The 15,434-nt window shown below is 32.6% G+C and overlaps 1 protein-coding gene across 3 annotated transcripts in view; it reads right to left on the reverse strand.

The window, feature by feature from the left end:
* Window positions 1-13,219: 13,219 nt before the first annotated feature.
* LOC145280117 (ras-related protein Rab-23-like) overlaps window positions 13,220-15,434 on the reverse strand; it is a 296,207-nt gene continuing 293,992 nt past the window's right edge. For all 3 annotated transcript variants that reach the window (XM_080131872.1, XM_080131870.1, XM_080131869.1), the window contains one exon: window positions 13,220-13,538. In XM_080131872.1, the coding sequence (XP_079987998.1) occupies window positions 13,399-13,538 (140 nt within the window). In that variant the 3' untranslated portion in view covers window positions 13,220-13,398. The remainder of the gene's footprint in view (window positions 13,539-15,434) is intronic.

The following is a 15,434-nucleotide window of genomic DNA, read 5'->3' on the forward strand; positions in this document are numbered from 1 at the left end:
TTTATTCAATTAATGTTCAGATAATTAATGTTTTATTTTCTTCCATAAAAATTTTCTTTATTTTATTTTAATTCAATAAATGTTTGGATAATTTTTTTTCTGACAATAAAATTTTCTTGAATTTATTTTAATACTATAAATGTTCAGATAATTAATGATTTGTTTTGTGTCGTTAGGAATTAAAAAAAAATTATTTTAATTCAATAAATGTTCAGATAATTTCTGTTTTATTTTGTGTTATTTGAATTTGTAAACTTTGACATTTTCGGATAAGGTCTTCTTGATTTGTCTCCATGTATTCTGAAATGAGTTCCTACCCCCCCCCCCCCAATTGTCCTAAATAATAAAAATGCAGAAGTGCTCGTTTCCAATTGTAGAGGATTGTAGAAAGATTAGACAAAGTCAGTTTAACGTTGAGTGGAGGAGGGGGGCAGAAGAATGGATTCCCATTAAATTATTGAGTCCATCATGCATAAGTGGCAGCTCCATAATCCATTCCTATTTACTTACCTCCCCCACGGGGGTAAAGCTAGTCACAAGGTCCGGTTTTCTTTACAATCACTGTTTTGACCTTTTGTTTCTGAAATTTTGAGATGAGGATAGATTACTCCTATTATCAGTTTGACAAGAAAGTTCTTGCGGGTTTTAACTTTTCAATTCAGATAAACATATCTCGGCTCAAACAAAAATTTATTGATTATTGAAATAAACACCATCAGAATCAACACACTTTTGCCAACGCAAAACAAATGTATTTATGCCAGTAACGTAAAAATCTTGTGTTCTGGTGCCGATGTAGTCAATGAAGGCGTTTTTGATATCACTTAGGTTTTTTAAGCATTTTTCACGCAGAAAGTTGTTTAAATGCTTGAAAAAGTGGTAGTCGGTAGGTGAAAGGTATGGTGGATGAGGCAGAGTTTCATAGCCCAATTCATTCAACTTCTGCAGAGTCAGTTTAGCAGCGTGTGATTGGGCATTGTTGTGGAGAAGTATTGAACCTTTTCTGTTGATTAATGCTGGGTGTTGTTGTCGAAGTTTCTGATGCATTTCATTTATTTGTTTACAGTACTTGTCCACCGTAATGGTTTTTGCCGGCATTAAAAAAAGTAATGAAAGAAACCGGTCGCAGATCACCAGACAGTTAGCACGACCTTTTTCTGGTGCAACTCTGGCCTCAGGAAGTGTCATGGAGCTTTGTCGGCATCTAACCATTGAGCTGAGCTTCGCCGGTTGTTGAAAAGAACCCACTTTTCATCACAAGTCACAACCCGATCCAGAAACGAGTCGTTCTTGTTGCGTAAAAGAAGAGGAGATAACACTTCATAACGGCATTTTTTTTGGTTGTTGTTTTATTCGTGAGGCAGCCATTTATTAAGTTTTATTTTTATTTCCATTCTCTCTCAAATGGTTGGAAATTGTCGTATATGTTACGTCTAATTCAGAAGTAAGTTCTCAAACAGACCTGCATGGATTGGCTTCGACTAAGGCTCTTAATTGATCGTAGTCAACATGCAATGGCCAATCACTATGCTTATCGTTTTCAAGATTCTTGTTGTCACCACAAAATTCCTTAAACCACCATTGTGCTGTGTGATCAGTAGTGATTCCTGGGCCAAATGCTTCGTTAATATTGTGAGCTGTTTCGGTAGCTTTTCGGCCTAGCCTGAATTGAAATAAGAAAATTGTACGAATTTTCTTTTTTTCCATCTTGTATTCAACGTTCTGAAAAGAAGACATAATTGTTTTAAAACGATTGTAATTTAAACGATTAGAGTGAAAAACGCTCTTTAAAATGATACATAAAGTAAAGGTATGAAACGAAAACTTATTTGAAAATACATCATTTGAAATCAAAATTAAAATTTTCGCAAGAACCTTCTTATCAACCTAATAGTTGAATTTTTTGGACTACTGTTCTCATCTTGAGTGTCATTTTCACAACGTTTTAATCGATGTAACCTCTGACCTTCTTCAAGTGTATCTTGTCGAACATGAGAATGTTTCTGTTGAATTCAGGAGTCTGGACGGAATTTCAAACGGAACCCTTTATTTACTTCATGGGAGTAGCATGTTCTGTCAGTCATGACTGGATAAAGATCTTAAGTTATTCAAAATTGTATTTTTCAGTCAACCACACTGAGAATTGAACCTTCAACCCTATTGGAGAATATCACTTTCTATAATTGATTTTTCAAGTATTCTAACCACTGTGCACACAGGTCCTTCTGCAAGGATCCATGGAGCAGTGTTTAGAGTATTTGTTCGCATGAACCTGCGGCGCACTGGTTAGAATAATTGGAAAAAAAATCAATTGTAAAAGTGACCTTCTCCTGAAGGTTAAAGGTTCAATTCTCAGTTTGGGCGACCAAAAAATACAATTGTAAATTATTTAAAACCTCTATCCAGTCACGGCTGATGGAACAAGAGTATGCTACCCAATAAAGTAAATAAAGGGTTCTGTCTGAAATTATTGCCAAATTCCCGAGTTTGACAGAAACATTCCTGAGTTCAACAAGATACATCTGAGAACAGAATCCAAATAATATGTACTGTTTTAACTTCACTAACGGTCGCCTCTCCCCATGTTAAGAGTGTTTTTTCTTTTTGTAAATAGACGTTATTATTTAGAAAACTCTTTTTAACATGGGAAGGCGGGGGGTGGGTACTTTCCTTTATCTATTCTGTACTTTCACCTAACAATTTTACAAACAAAAATATCATAAAAATTAAGAAATGAAGGAGCGATCAAAACTGAAGTCGAAACAGTAATTGTAAAGATAACCCCAAGTTTTTTAGTGTGAAGAAAATCCAGCTCCCCCAAAAAGGGGAACTCTGGATTGGAACAAAAATAAAAATTGTCTCCATCTAGAAAGATTTCTCCTTCACTGACCGAAGATGGATAAGACGAAGTGTAGCATTAGAACAGATACTGCACTTTGTTCTGAGCGAAAAGGCCAAGGAATGGTTTACTCGACTAAATCCCATGATCTGTCAAATTATTCATTACTGACAGGACCTGTGGAAATTCCATGGAATGAGAAATATATTTAATTAACAAATATGTTTTTATAAAGCTGATGCATTTTTGGATAATGCAAAAAAAATTAATTTTTTTGGACAGAAAAACAAATAACACAAAGCAAATATGAGTTTATTAACATTTCTATGAAAATAGTGTTCATTATATTTTGAATATAGTACTGACCCAAATGAGATAAATTAATAAGTACTAATAAAAGTGAAGAAACGCATCCTCTGTATACTATTTTGCTAGCTGCTGATAATACAACGCTTTGATGAGATCTGATTGGTTGGCTCCAGTGATGATATACGCAGAAAGAAAAAAAAATAACTGTATTGGTTTCTGTTGCATGGGCTAAGGTGTTCAAGGATTAAACATCCGGTTTTGTAAGGAGTACCAAGTTTTGTAAGGAGTGCCAAGTTGTAAATGGGGTCGTCATGATAATTCCCTTCATCTTGTTTTGACATTTGTTACAGATATGAGATCATAATTGTACGAAATGACACGCTTCTGCAGAAAAAAACCCAAAATACTAAATTCAACAGAATAAAATAAATAATTTGCTGTCCAGAAAAAAAAAAAACAATCAATAATCGAAGCCATTGCAATAATCAACACAATTTAGATTTCAAAAAAATACAATATTTATTTACAGAAAAATTAAACAGGTATAAAGCCAAGAACAGAGAACATAAACAGGAAGTGAAAATAACGTAAAAAGCAAAAAATATATAACAATAACAATCGGATTATAGTCATAGGAGCAAAGTGTAGTATCTGTTGCGATACTACAATTCACTTTTTTTTTCTGTCTTCGGTTTGTAGAAGAAAAATCTCTCTAGATTAAGATAAAAAAAAAAATAATTTAAGTAGAAGCAAGAAAGAAAAAGTGCAAAGCATTACAGGTAATCCAACTTTTACCCCCCCCTCCCCCCCCAAATCTTTATATCCTTTTGAAGAAACTGGGCAAGTTGAATTCATGTACAAGTCCAAATTGAGTTAATAACATTGGGAAGATAATCCGGATAAGATGACAGTAGTCCAATATAAAATGCCTCAAGATTAAACTCCAATACAATGTTCCAAGGTAAACCATTCCTTGAAAAATTTCATATGCTGATAATCGATCTGAAAATGTTTTGAAAATAAACTCCAAGCTTTGATTTCATGTTAAAATAATCCGCACAAAAAATTCATATGTTCGTAATCGATCCGAATAACTCATATGCGTAGATATATCAAAACATTTTTTAAAGGTTTAATATGTTTTCAAGAAAGATGCACAATAAGAGTTAGAAATATAATATTCAGCAGAGAGGAAAATTTTACCCTCTCCCCAAAAAAAAGAAAACTTTATATCCTTTTGAAGAAATTGGGCAAGTTGAATTATGTACAACTCCAAATTGAGTTAATAACATAGGGTTTATATTAAAAATTGAAGACAGCAAATAAACCGATGTAGAAATTCCAGAGGACGTCTGTCAAGTCCAGAATAACAGCTTGCTTCTACTTAATTTTTTTTCTTTATACTTTTTCTTGCATTTATTTTTTGTTTTTCTTGCATATATTTTTTGTTTTTCTTGCATATATTTTTTGTTTTATTCTTTCTTATGTTTCCCCCCTTTCCCCCTTATATTCATCCCCTACTACTTTTTCGATATTTCTTTTCATGCTCTTTATTAGTCAACATTATTTCATCCCCTACTTTTTTAATTTCTAATCTAAATGTTCTGAAGTCGGTTTCATCTTTTTTACATTCATCTTTGTATAATGGCGTCTTTTCTCCTCTTCTGACGAGAAGCATTTAGCTTCGAAATGCCATGGCCTGAAGAGTTTTTCCCACTTTTTCTCACTCTCGTCCTTATTGATCTGATAATCTTATAAAGTTCGATGTATTTTTATTCCTTATCTTTTAATTCAATCTCTCTCTCTCTCTCTCTCTCTCTCTCTCTCTCATATATATATATATATATATATATATATATATATATATATATAATGTGTGTGTGTGTATAATTATTTTTATTTATTAAATAGTTAAAGATTTTATTTAAAGATTTTTAAAAATATTTTTACGTATGTAAAATTTTATGCAGGTAAAAATATTAAAAAATATTTGATTAAAATTTGTTTTGAAGATTTAAATAAAAATAACACACACACACACACACACACACACACATATATATATATATATATATATTTTCCATTTATTTTAAACATTTCGACTTTTACATGAAAAAAAAATCCAATGGGACATGGATTCTTTTCTTTTTTTCTCCGATCGTCGTTAGCATGGTTTCGCTCGAGATGAAATATACATTACTTTACTATGTCTCACTCACATCGATTATGAATGAAAGAAAAAATAATCCCGGGAAACACCAGGTAGGGGCAGCTTGTTCTAACTTTTCTGATCATTGGCAGAGTTTTCACCTGAAATGCGTTGGTTTAAAATATCCCAAATATAAAAAAAAGCATTTGTTTGTCTTTTGAAATATATGAAAATAACCATAACATATTTTAGATTGCTTTCTTAGTATTGCTGTCCTTATTAGCAGGATACTTCAGAAGCTTGTTAAACAGCAATGATTATAAAATCAGCAGTAGCAGGCAAATTTTTTCTGGGTTTGTACTGTATACATAGATTCGAAAAAGTTGTTAAAAAACAAATAACACAGATAAATGAATAAATGAATAATAAATAATTCAATAACTTTTTTTTAATTCTTTTTATTTATTTATCTCAATGTATTTTTTTTTCTTTTTTTCAACTGTGAATGGTATTTATTCCATAGGTCTTTTCGGGTGTATAACCCATCATCAGCGGAGAAACATATCCACTCTCTAGGCTGTCAATTGTAAATACTATCCACAGTTGAGAAAAAAAAAAAAAAAAAAAAAAAAACATTCAGGTAAAAAAAAAAAAAAAAAAAAAAATCTTATTGAATTTTTTATTATTAATTTATTTATTTACTAGCAAAACTACCCGTCGTTGACTGGGTTAAAAAACAGCATACAGAAAATGGACTCTGATTTATGAAAGTATGATAGGTTATGAAAAGAAAGGGTTGTAAAGAGATAGCTTCAAATTTGGGGGTATCCAAAACCAAAGCAAAATATGATGAAAGTAAAAATAAAATAGATAAACCCCATAATTTTACCTGTTCACACTGAAACAATATTCTGTGGATCTATATTAAAAAACCTTGTTAAACTTTGTGACATATTTCCATTCTATGGAGGTCAGGTGCGAACGAACACCCCATAACTTTATTATACCATATTTCTTCAAACTGAAATATAATTATCAAAGTATACTTATGCAGATAAATATGAAAAGTCTTTATTAAAGTTTGTGCCTATTTCCATTCTATGGAGGCCAGGCACGAATGCAGACCCCACAATTTTATTATACCATCCCTATTTAAGTTAAAACATACTTATCAAAGTATTATGTACATCTATATCAAAAAAACTTGTAAACGTTTTTTAATTTTTGTATTTCCATACTTTGTGGACCAGGTACGTACGCAGACCCCACAATTTTAATGAATCATCATTATGCCAGATCAAACATACCCATTCCTGTGTCTCGATACATCTATCATTATATGTGATCAGTTTTCTATAATAGTCAACCATATAGGAGCCTATTCGTGACCAGACACACACACACAGACGTTCAGCTTTATATTATAGATTTATGTTACATTGTAAGCCTTCAAAAATACCTTTTATCCGTTAACAATGCTTCAAGCAAACCATACCATACTTCTCATAAGTAGTTATTTTTTTTTTTAATGATAACTCAACATTTTACTGTTAGATTTCGCTACAATAACGAAGAAGTACTGTTTTCATTACTTAAAAAAATAATAAAACCAATATTTTTTTTCATTTCACTGAATCAACACCCTTCCCTCAAAGAGTGAGATTCTGCTTTTTTAAGGCGATTATCTTATTAATTTTGGAATTTTGAATGGCGGATTATTTTCTATATAACTTTTTACGAAAAATGAACCTCAATTTCTGGGTTAGTGTAGGTTTCTATAACTGTTATTTTTTTACTATTGACCTTAAGTCAGAAACCGCTAGTTAGGATTATACGAGAGACGCTCCAAAAGTAATGCCTCCTATTTTTTTATCCCGCCGAAATGTATCAGAGAGGTTTGCAAATTGCATTGTTTAGATGACACGCATTCATGACCTGAAAGTTTCACCTCTCTGTTGCAGATATTGACAATGTGAGCCTCTGTCATGGACGTGCATTAGAAGCAGAGGGGCGTCGTTGAATTCATCCATGCAGAAAAAATTGAACCCAGCAACATTCACCGGCGCCTATTGAACGTTCACAAAGCTGGTGCAATTGATGTCAGCACAGTTAGGAGATGGGTTCGATGATTTCAGAGTGGCGGCAGATATGTGAGTGATAAAGTGCGCCATGGCAAAAGTGCATTGAGAATGCAAAAAAAAAAAATAAATAAATAAATTGTGGAGCACAAAAGTCGATGATTTTAATGATACCACTCCCATCTTTATAGTTATTCAATGTTTTAATTTTTGATTTAAAAAAATAGGCCTTACTTTTGAAATGACTCTCATATAAATTTAATGTGAAATTATCTCCATTTTTTGGTCATTATTGCTCTTTACGACGATTTACTGTTTTTTTTTTACTATTAACCCCAAGTCCGAGTAGTTGCTATTGAGGTTTAGGTTTGGGGCTAGGTTAAGTATTAGTATTTTAGTGTGGAAAATTTATTTCTACTATTTTATTTTGTCCCTTTCTTTCTCTCTTTTTTTCTTCATTCCCCCTCTCTATGTTTTGTTCTTCCTCCTCGTGTATGTCACGTGACCCCGTTCTGCTCGCTGATTGGGCAAGCCTCTCTTTGCGTGCCAAATCTGCTACAAGGTGCATTTTCGACTCTAAAAAATCAGTTGCTATTCACACGCCAAAGAGGAAGGAAATTATAGTTCAAACATTGAGAAGAAAGGATTAAATGTGTCATGGTTAACTGACATGTTTAATCAAGGTCTCAGACAACGAAAAGAGACCTAATGTTTCTCTGTCCATTTCACTTAATTTGATCAAGTAGTTTTTTTACAGAGGAAAATCCAATCTTAATTAGATCGATCCATCGCGGCCATCTTGGCTATTTCTGCAGACGAAGAGGGAATGCCATTAAATGAAAAAAGGATTAAAAAAAAAAAAGGACAGAGAAACTGTAAAATAAGTGAAAAAAAAAATATTTATCTAAGTATTTTTTCTGCCCATTTTTCAAAATAACCTCGTCAAATTTTGACAAACTTTAAACCGTGATGGAGTTATCTCTCCTTGCACCCTCTCTCTTCGTCTGTGGAAATAGACAAGATGGCCGCGATACGATCGATCTCATTTAAACTTGATTTTTCTTTGTAAAAAAAAAAAAAAAAAAAAAAAAAAAACTACATTATCAAATAATTGATTTTTTTTTTATATAAGAACTTTATTCCATAACGGGTATGTACAATATAATTTTTTAAAATATTTTCATTTTTAGTGTAAACTGCACAAGCACCAAGTCTAGTTAAGACTAAAAAGCTGGTTCTCTTTAAAATTTTCTTTGTCTAGAATTCGCTCGAGACACATTCCAAAAATGAGGTAACTTGACTTAAAAGTCCTTTTATCTTCTGAAAGAATCGGCAGTTCTTTCCTTTCGACTATTTTACTGTCTAACACCATGGAATTTAAAACAGTTGAAATATGCTACATATCCACAGAAATTAAATATCTCAGGATAAAAGGGAAACTCAGAATATGTCGGAGGTTTCTAGCTACCTGAAACCTCAGTATCGGATCACCTTTCTTATAAGGGAAAATTACCAAAGGATTATTCGTCTTGTGATCTCGCTTACAAAAATACTCCCAAGGGATGACTATAACTGATGAAGCTAACGGATCTAATGGAGAATGGACACGTTTAAAACAAGGAGATGAAGACTATTTTTTCTAAAAGAACTCGGACTAAAAAGGGAATTTATACTCTTTCTGCAAAGAATTAATTCAAACTGTGAACTGCTTTCAGTAACTGAACCCTCTCTCCCTTTCTTTCTCTTTTTCTCTCTCTTTACCTCTTTCCCAGTTCTCCCCTTTCAAATGTTAAAATACAAAAACTTTACTTGTAAGCCAAATGGATAACTCTTGGCAGTCGGCCGATTATAGACTTTTCCTATCGAGATTTTCTACTTAATAAACATCTTTTCTTTCAAGTTGTCCCCCATCCTTTTCTTTTCTCCCATGAGTGTTATGTAGCAGAAACAAATAGAACTCTTTTCTTGTGCGTCAGTGACTGCCCTGACTGTGCGATATGGCATATACTGACCAATCAGAGGCATAGCGCAGGGATCTCCCTTACCCCTTAAGGAACTATAACTGCTTTCGTCCCGGACGAGAAAAACTCTTCCCTTTTCCAGCGAGACGTTAAAGAGAGCGGACATGTTTCCTCTCTCTCTCTCTCTCTCTCTCTCTGCCTACACCGGTATCGATGATTCCCACTTGGGAATAACTACCAGGCAAAGGCAGACGAGTTCTATCCTAGATATATCTTTTTGGCATCTTACCCTTGCTTCAATAAACCTTTTCCTTGTGAAGTTTTACGAAGTTGTTTGTTCGTTTATTCAGTAGCTTGTGTTAAAATATTTATTTTATTAGGGAGTGCCCGAAAAGCATTAACTCAACTCCTTAAAGTGTCTTTCTTTTTGTCTCAGTTGCAGCTAACAAGCTACGAAGAATTACCTTTTACGGGACACAGCGGATAACATTTTCTTTATTAGAAGACCGGAACAAATGTTTTGAAAAAAAATTTATTGAAAAAAGAACGTTTTCAATATTTCATTTTCACAAATTCGAACTCTGGGAAAAATACTTCCTTCATAGAAGAATTCAATAACCCCTGCTTTGTCTCACACACGATAATTCAATGCGAACATAATTAAAATAAACGGTGCTTATTCAGAATAAGGTGGTCACGTAGATATGGTACTGTGCTATTTTTCTAAATCTTATTTTCAAGTTAAATTCAAGTTCTACGGTATCTTTTTATTGAATTGTTAGGTGAAATTATAGAATAGTTACAAAACACCTTCCCCTCCCCATGTTAAGAATGAGTTTCTAAATAATGTTATTTTAGCACAGTACCTTCTGTACATAAGTAGCCAGAATAATATCGAAAATCGAAAAAAATAATTAAAAAATAACCTCTTCTCATCTGTGATATCATAAAAACTTAAAGCCCATATGTTTTGGAGGTGTTTATCTTATCCCTGCTATATTAAGAAATGCTTAGCTGAGCTAGCCCCCATACTTTCCAAGGTCTATAATAAATGTCTTGCTGAATCTTGCTTCCCTAATAGCTGGAAGATGGCTTCTGTGGTACAAGTGTACAAGAATTCTGGTGAAAGAACTGCCCCTCTCAATTATCATCCTATCAGTCTTCTACTTTTCGCTAAAATCTTTGAGGCATTAATTAATCAAGCACTAGTCCACCACTTCACAAAAAGCAAATCTTCTCTCTGACAAACAGTATGGATTTAGGCAGTTCTACTGCAGATATTTTAAGTCATCTCTGAACGCATATATCATGTAATGGATAAGGTAATCGAAACCAGGGCTGTAGCCCTTGGTATATCTAAGGTCTTTGTCTGTCTGGCACGAAGGGCTGCTAATGAAAATTAAGTCGCATGGTATAACTGGACATATACTAAACATAATTAGATCCTTCTTAGACAATAGGACCACCTAGGTTGTCATTGATGGACATACATCCAAGCAGCATGACATTAATGCAGGAGTGCCTCAGGGATTCTTCTTTCTCTTATGCCTATATCTCCCCTGTGCATGTACTCTTTTTTATTACATTTTATTTATTTTATTTTATTGTATCGTTCTTTTTTTTATTTAAGTCTTGGAAAAGTTTTCAATAATTCTTAATTCAAATAATTAAGAATTATTGAAATTATTTTGTTTTAAGAAATATTAAAATCTTTTTGCACTTTTTTAAAAAGAATTATTGAAAACACTTTTTGATAACTTTTAAAACAATTTTGAGATTATTATGTATTGGATACGTTTTTTTTTTATGATATTTGAATTTTTGTTATTTTTGTTTCAATACTTTCATTTGTTATCTTTATTCCAATAATTCTATTTTTATACTTTCATAAACATATATTTATTTTATAAATTCAAATAAAAAAATTATTTTTAGAATAAAAAAAGCCCAACTTATTTTTAATTTCATAAACATATTCTTTTAAAATTTCAAATAAAATAAAAACTTTTATGTTTTGTTATTAAAAGTAGAAGTGAAGACTAATTGTTATTTTTATAATTTTGTTAATTTTTATTGTATATTTTTCAATAAGGTCCCTTTTTTTCTGTTATTTCAATAGCTTCACAGTAGAAATACTGAAGAAATAAAAACGGTGGAAATGATTTGCCTTGTCACTGCCTCCAGTAGCACTACGCCGGATGTTTGGAAGTATGTTAACTGACTATAACCATTTACTTTTACGATCCAGCATTCTGCCATTATTCTTTTGAAATCTCCTAATTTCATGTGGTTATCTCCCCTGCTATCATAAAACTTTTGTGATTATCATTTAGGTAAAACTTGCAAGTCCTTCGAAAGCAATTTTCATTAATAATTTTCTACTATTTTTCCCATTTTTTTTGGATATGTTACTCATTTTGGCAATCTCTAACAATTGCGTTCCCAAAACAAAGATAGCAGAAAGGGATACAGTTAATGCAAATACGGAACCGAAGCCACCAAGCAAGAAACTAATCACAAAACCATACAGAAACATCCCATTTCAAAAAAAAAACAAAAAAAAAAAAAAAACTATCCCAGTTTCAACAATCTAATTAAAAAAAAAAAATTTAACAAATAATAAACTTTTCTTTTTTTTTATATTTCGTTTTTTGTTTTAACACTTGTCATAACGAAACAATAAAAAAAGAATTTTTATTTTTTTTTACATTTCTATAAATGAAGTCTATTTGAAATAATATATCTGCGGTATAGTCACTGCTTACAACTACACGTTTGTCAAAGTCAAGTAAACATTTGACGAAGAGATCTTTTTCGAAATATTATATTACACGGACATACCACCAGACCGACTTTCCCAGGTGACCACTGTGCAAATATAAATATACTGCATATATGAAATATGAATATGTACACATGTATTTATAAGTTGTATTAATAAATTTCTCACCTGCTTCAGCTTGTGTCTTTCCGTTACTTCTGCATTGTATCGCCTTCTACAATTCCATTTAACAATATATTAAATGTATTAACCCAAGAAGTGTTGAAACTAGGATAGTTTCTTATTTTTTAATGGGGGTGATTCTGTGGTTTCGTGTCTCGTTTCATGCTTGATGGTTTCCGTTCTGTATTTGCATCAACTGCATCCATTTCCGCTATCTTTGTTTCGGGAGTGCAGTTGTTAGAGATTGCCCTAATATTTCGAATTTTGTTCTTATCCCGAACAAACACCTAATATTTTTGTTTAAGTTTATTGAATAAACTTGAATAATGAAATGTTGAATAATGTATTTAAATTTTATCCAACATTTTTTTTAAAATTTTAGTGTTCTTGTAAAAAGAAAGCAAAATTACGCTAAAAAACAAAGAAAAAAACAAAACAAACAAAAACAAACAACGGTGCAAATTCAGATCGGCACTTATGGCGGCATTTAAAAATAAAATACAGAAATGTCTGTATGATGCACGTACTAGTCACGAAACCAAAATGAAATATTCCAAAAATCACATAATTTGATCAAGTAGGTTTTTTTTTTATTCAAGAAAATTAAATTTTACGACTAAGCAGTTGAGTTGTAATGTTTTGTCAGTCATTATTGAATTCAATGAAATAAATAAGGAAAACAAATCAAATCGCAATTTCAGGGGAGGGGGAAAGTCTAAGGTTCAAAGCAGTTTAGTAGTAAAATTGATAAAACTCGTAAATTTTGATTTTCTTAGTTAAAAAAAAAAATACTTGACCGATTTACGTAATTTTTGGAATATGACATCTTCGTTCTGTAAAGAGTAGGTATACCATAAAAGTTTTTCTTCATTTTTGTTTATCGCCATGAGTGTCAATCTGAACTTGCACCAAAAACAAAGCAATATTTTTGCAGTCTCATTGGTTTTTAACAGATTTTTTTGAAAACGTGTTTTCTACACGCGTTCAAAAATAATATCAGTTCCTTGTTACGGTTGTTTTAAGATTTTTCTCTATTATTCGCCATGTTTCTTTTGAAATGTACATTTTATTTATTCTTTTAAACGTTATTTTCCTGCTGTTGCAGAAAGAGTTCCATTTCATAAAATGGTGCACTTCAGTGTGAACTGTTCTTTGTTACTTCTGGGATCAGGGTAGTAGTTATGGCGTCCGGTTGGCTGGAGGCTGAATGAAATGTCATGGCGCCTGTATCCACTTCGTTTTTTCTTGCTAGGCATCACTACAAAGATAGATTGATAAATCAATGAAAATAGATGCATGCACGCACGCGCACGCACACACACACACACACACACACACACACACACTGCTACATGAATTTTAGTCAAAAGTACAAACTAGTTAACACTCGAGGAAGAAATAAAAAAACAACACCTACAGGGTAGGAAGATAAAATTGTCGTCCTAGAAACATGATTCCATTTCCGTTTGATGAAAACCGATTTTCTTTTCTTGTTGCAGACCATCTACTAGTTGGCCAGTTGTGTATAAATCCGAAGTGTGATAGGAGCTTTCTATCATGTCTGAAAGTAACACAATATTCAACAAACGAGATCAGAGATGCGCCGCTGTACAACTCATGGTCCCTCCTGATTTAAATTATGACAATAGGACCATTGCCAGCACCCTCTAAATGCATCACTGGACTGCCATGAATAACAGGGATGTGTCCAGGGTGATGAAAACAAGGTTTCCAGCCATGGTTATCGTCTTTGGTGTGGTTTTAAGTGAGGGCTACATCATGCCACCCCACATCTTCGAAGTTGGCTTGAAAGTCAACAAAGTGTAGCTGGATATGCTGAAGAGTGTGGTGATCCCCTGGTGCAATCAGGTGGCCACTGGCAGACCAAAGGTTGTAGCAGCGGGGCTCGGTGCCGGACCACAAATCCAAAGAGAGGCTTGGCTTCAGAAGGAGTGCTACGACTTTGTACCCTTCTCTCATTGGCTCTCCCTCCTCCCCCGATTTGAACCCACTGGACTACTTTGTTTGGTCATATGTTGAGAACATCACCAACATGACCTCCCACAACACAAAAGTCAGCCTGATCGCCGCCATCTGCCAAGTATTTGCTGAGCTTCTGCCAGCACTCATGGAAAAGGCATGCTCCGAGTTTCGGACCTATATCGAGACAGTGATTGAAGCTGAAGGTGGCTACATTGAATAGATATCAGCTCTACTACATAATCAAATTACCTGGATTGATTTTTTTTTCAATAAAAGTTTTAAAATAAAGCTGTAGTGTTTTCTTTTTTTAGGGGGGAAACTTTTATCATTCCACCTTGTAATTGCTACAAAACGCATGAAATTCGGTGCAAGTCCAGAGTTCAGCGTGATTAAAAATAATAAAAATAAATCTTTATGATGTACACGTCACGGAATAAAAATGTCATATTCCAAATGTCACATAAATTGATCAAGTAGCTATTTTTTATATAGAAAATCATTTTAAAAAAAACTTAGTGTTTTTAATAGTAAATCGTAGCCATTACAAGACTGATTTTGATCTCAGTAGTTCGAATTGAGTTCTCTTCTTTTCTTTATTAAATATAGCAGATCAAAACATAACATCTAACTTGCTCATAAATTTGATTTTCTTAGTTAAAAAAATACTAGTTTATGTGATTTTTGGAATACGACATATTTGCTCCGTAGAAGGTACGTACATCATAACAATTTTTCTTTATTTTTTGGAATGTAAAAAGTTTTTGATTAATTTGAACTCTGGACGAAATTCTTTAGAAAACACGCATAGTTTTAAAGCGTAGAAACGATTTGTGACCATCTTTTTTTTTTTTTTTTTTTTTTAACGTCAAAACACAAAATAGTTAACACTGAAGAACTTGTAAATCAAGCAATATGGCGGGATCTGCATAATTTTACAGGTGCTTCTATATTATAATAATAAAAAAAAATCATATTTCAAGTAAAACAAATGGTGCCTACGTAATTGTCATGTCGCAAATAGTAACATAGCCAAAAATTGCAGAAAACGATAAAGTAAAAAAACAATTATTCATGAAAAAAAGTCATTTATACAATCTTTCGATTCGAATTAGAGTTCAGAGAGGGAAGTAATTAAATTTCCAATTTCTCAAATTCAATCAATTATTTTTCT

This window comes from Euprymna scolopes, chromosome 7, assembly GCF_053919585.1.
Source record: "Euprymna scolopes isolate OS-2025 chromosome 7, ASM5391958v1, whole genome shotgun sequence".
Lineage (NCBI taxonomy): Eukaryota > Metazoa > Mollusca > Cephalopoda > Sepiida > Sepiolidae > Euprymna > Euprymna scolopes.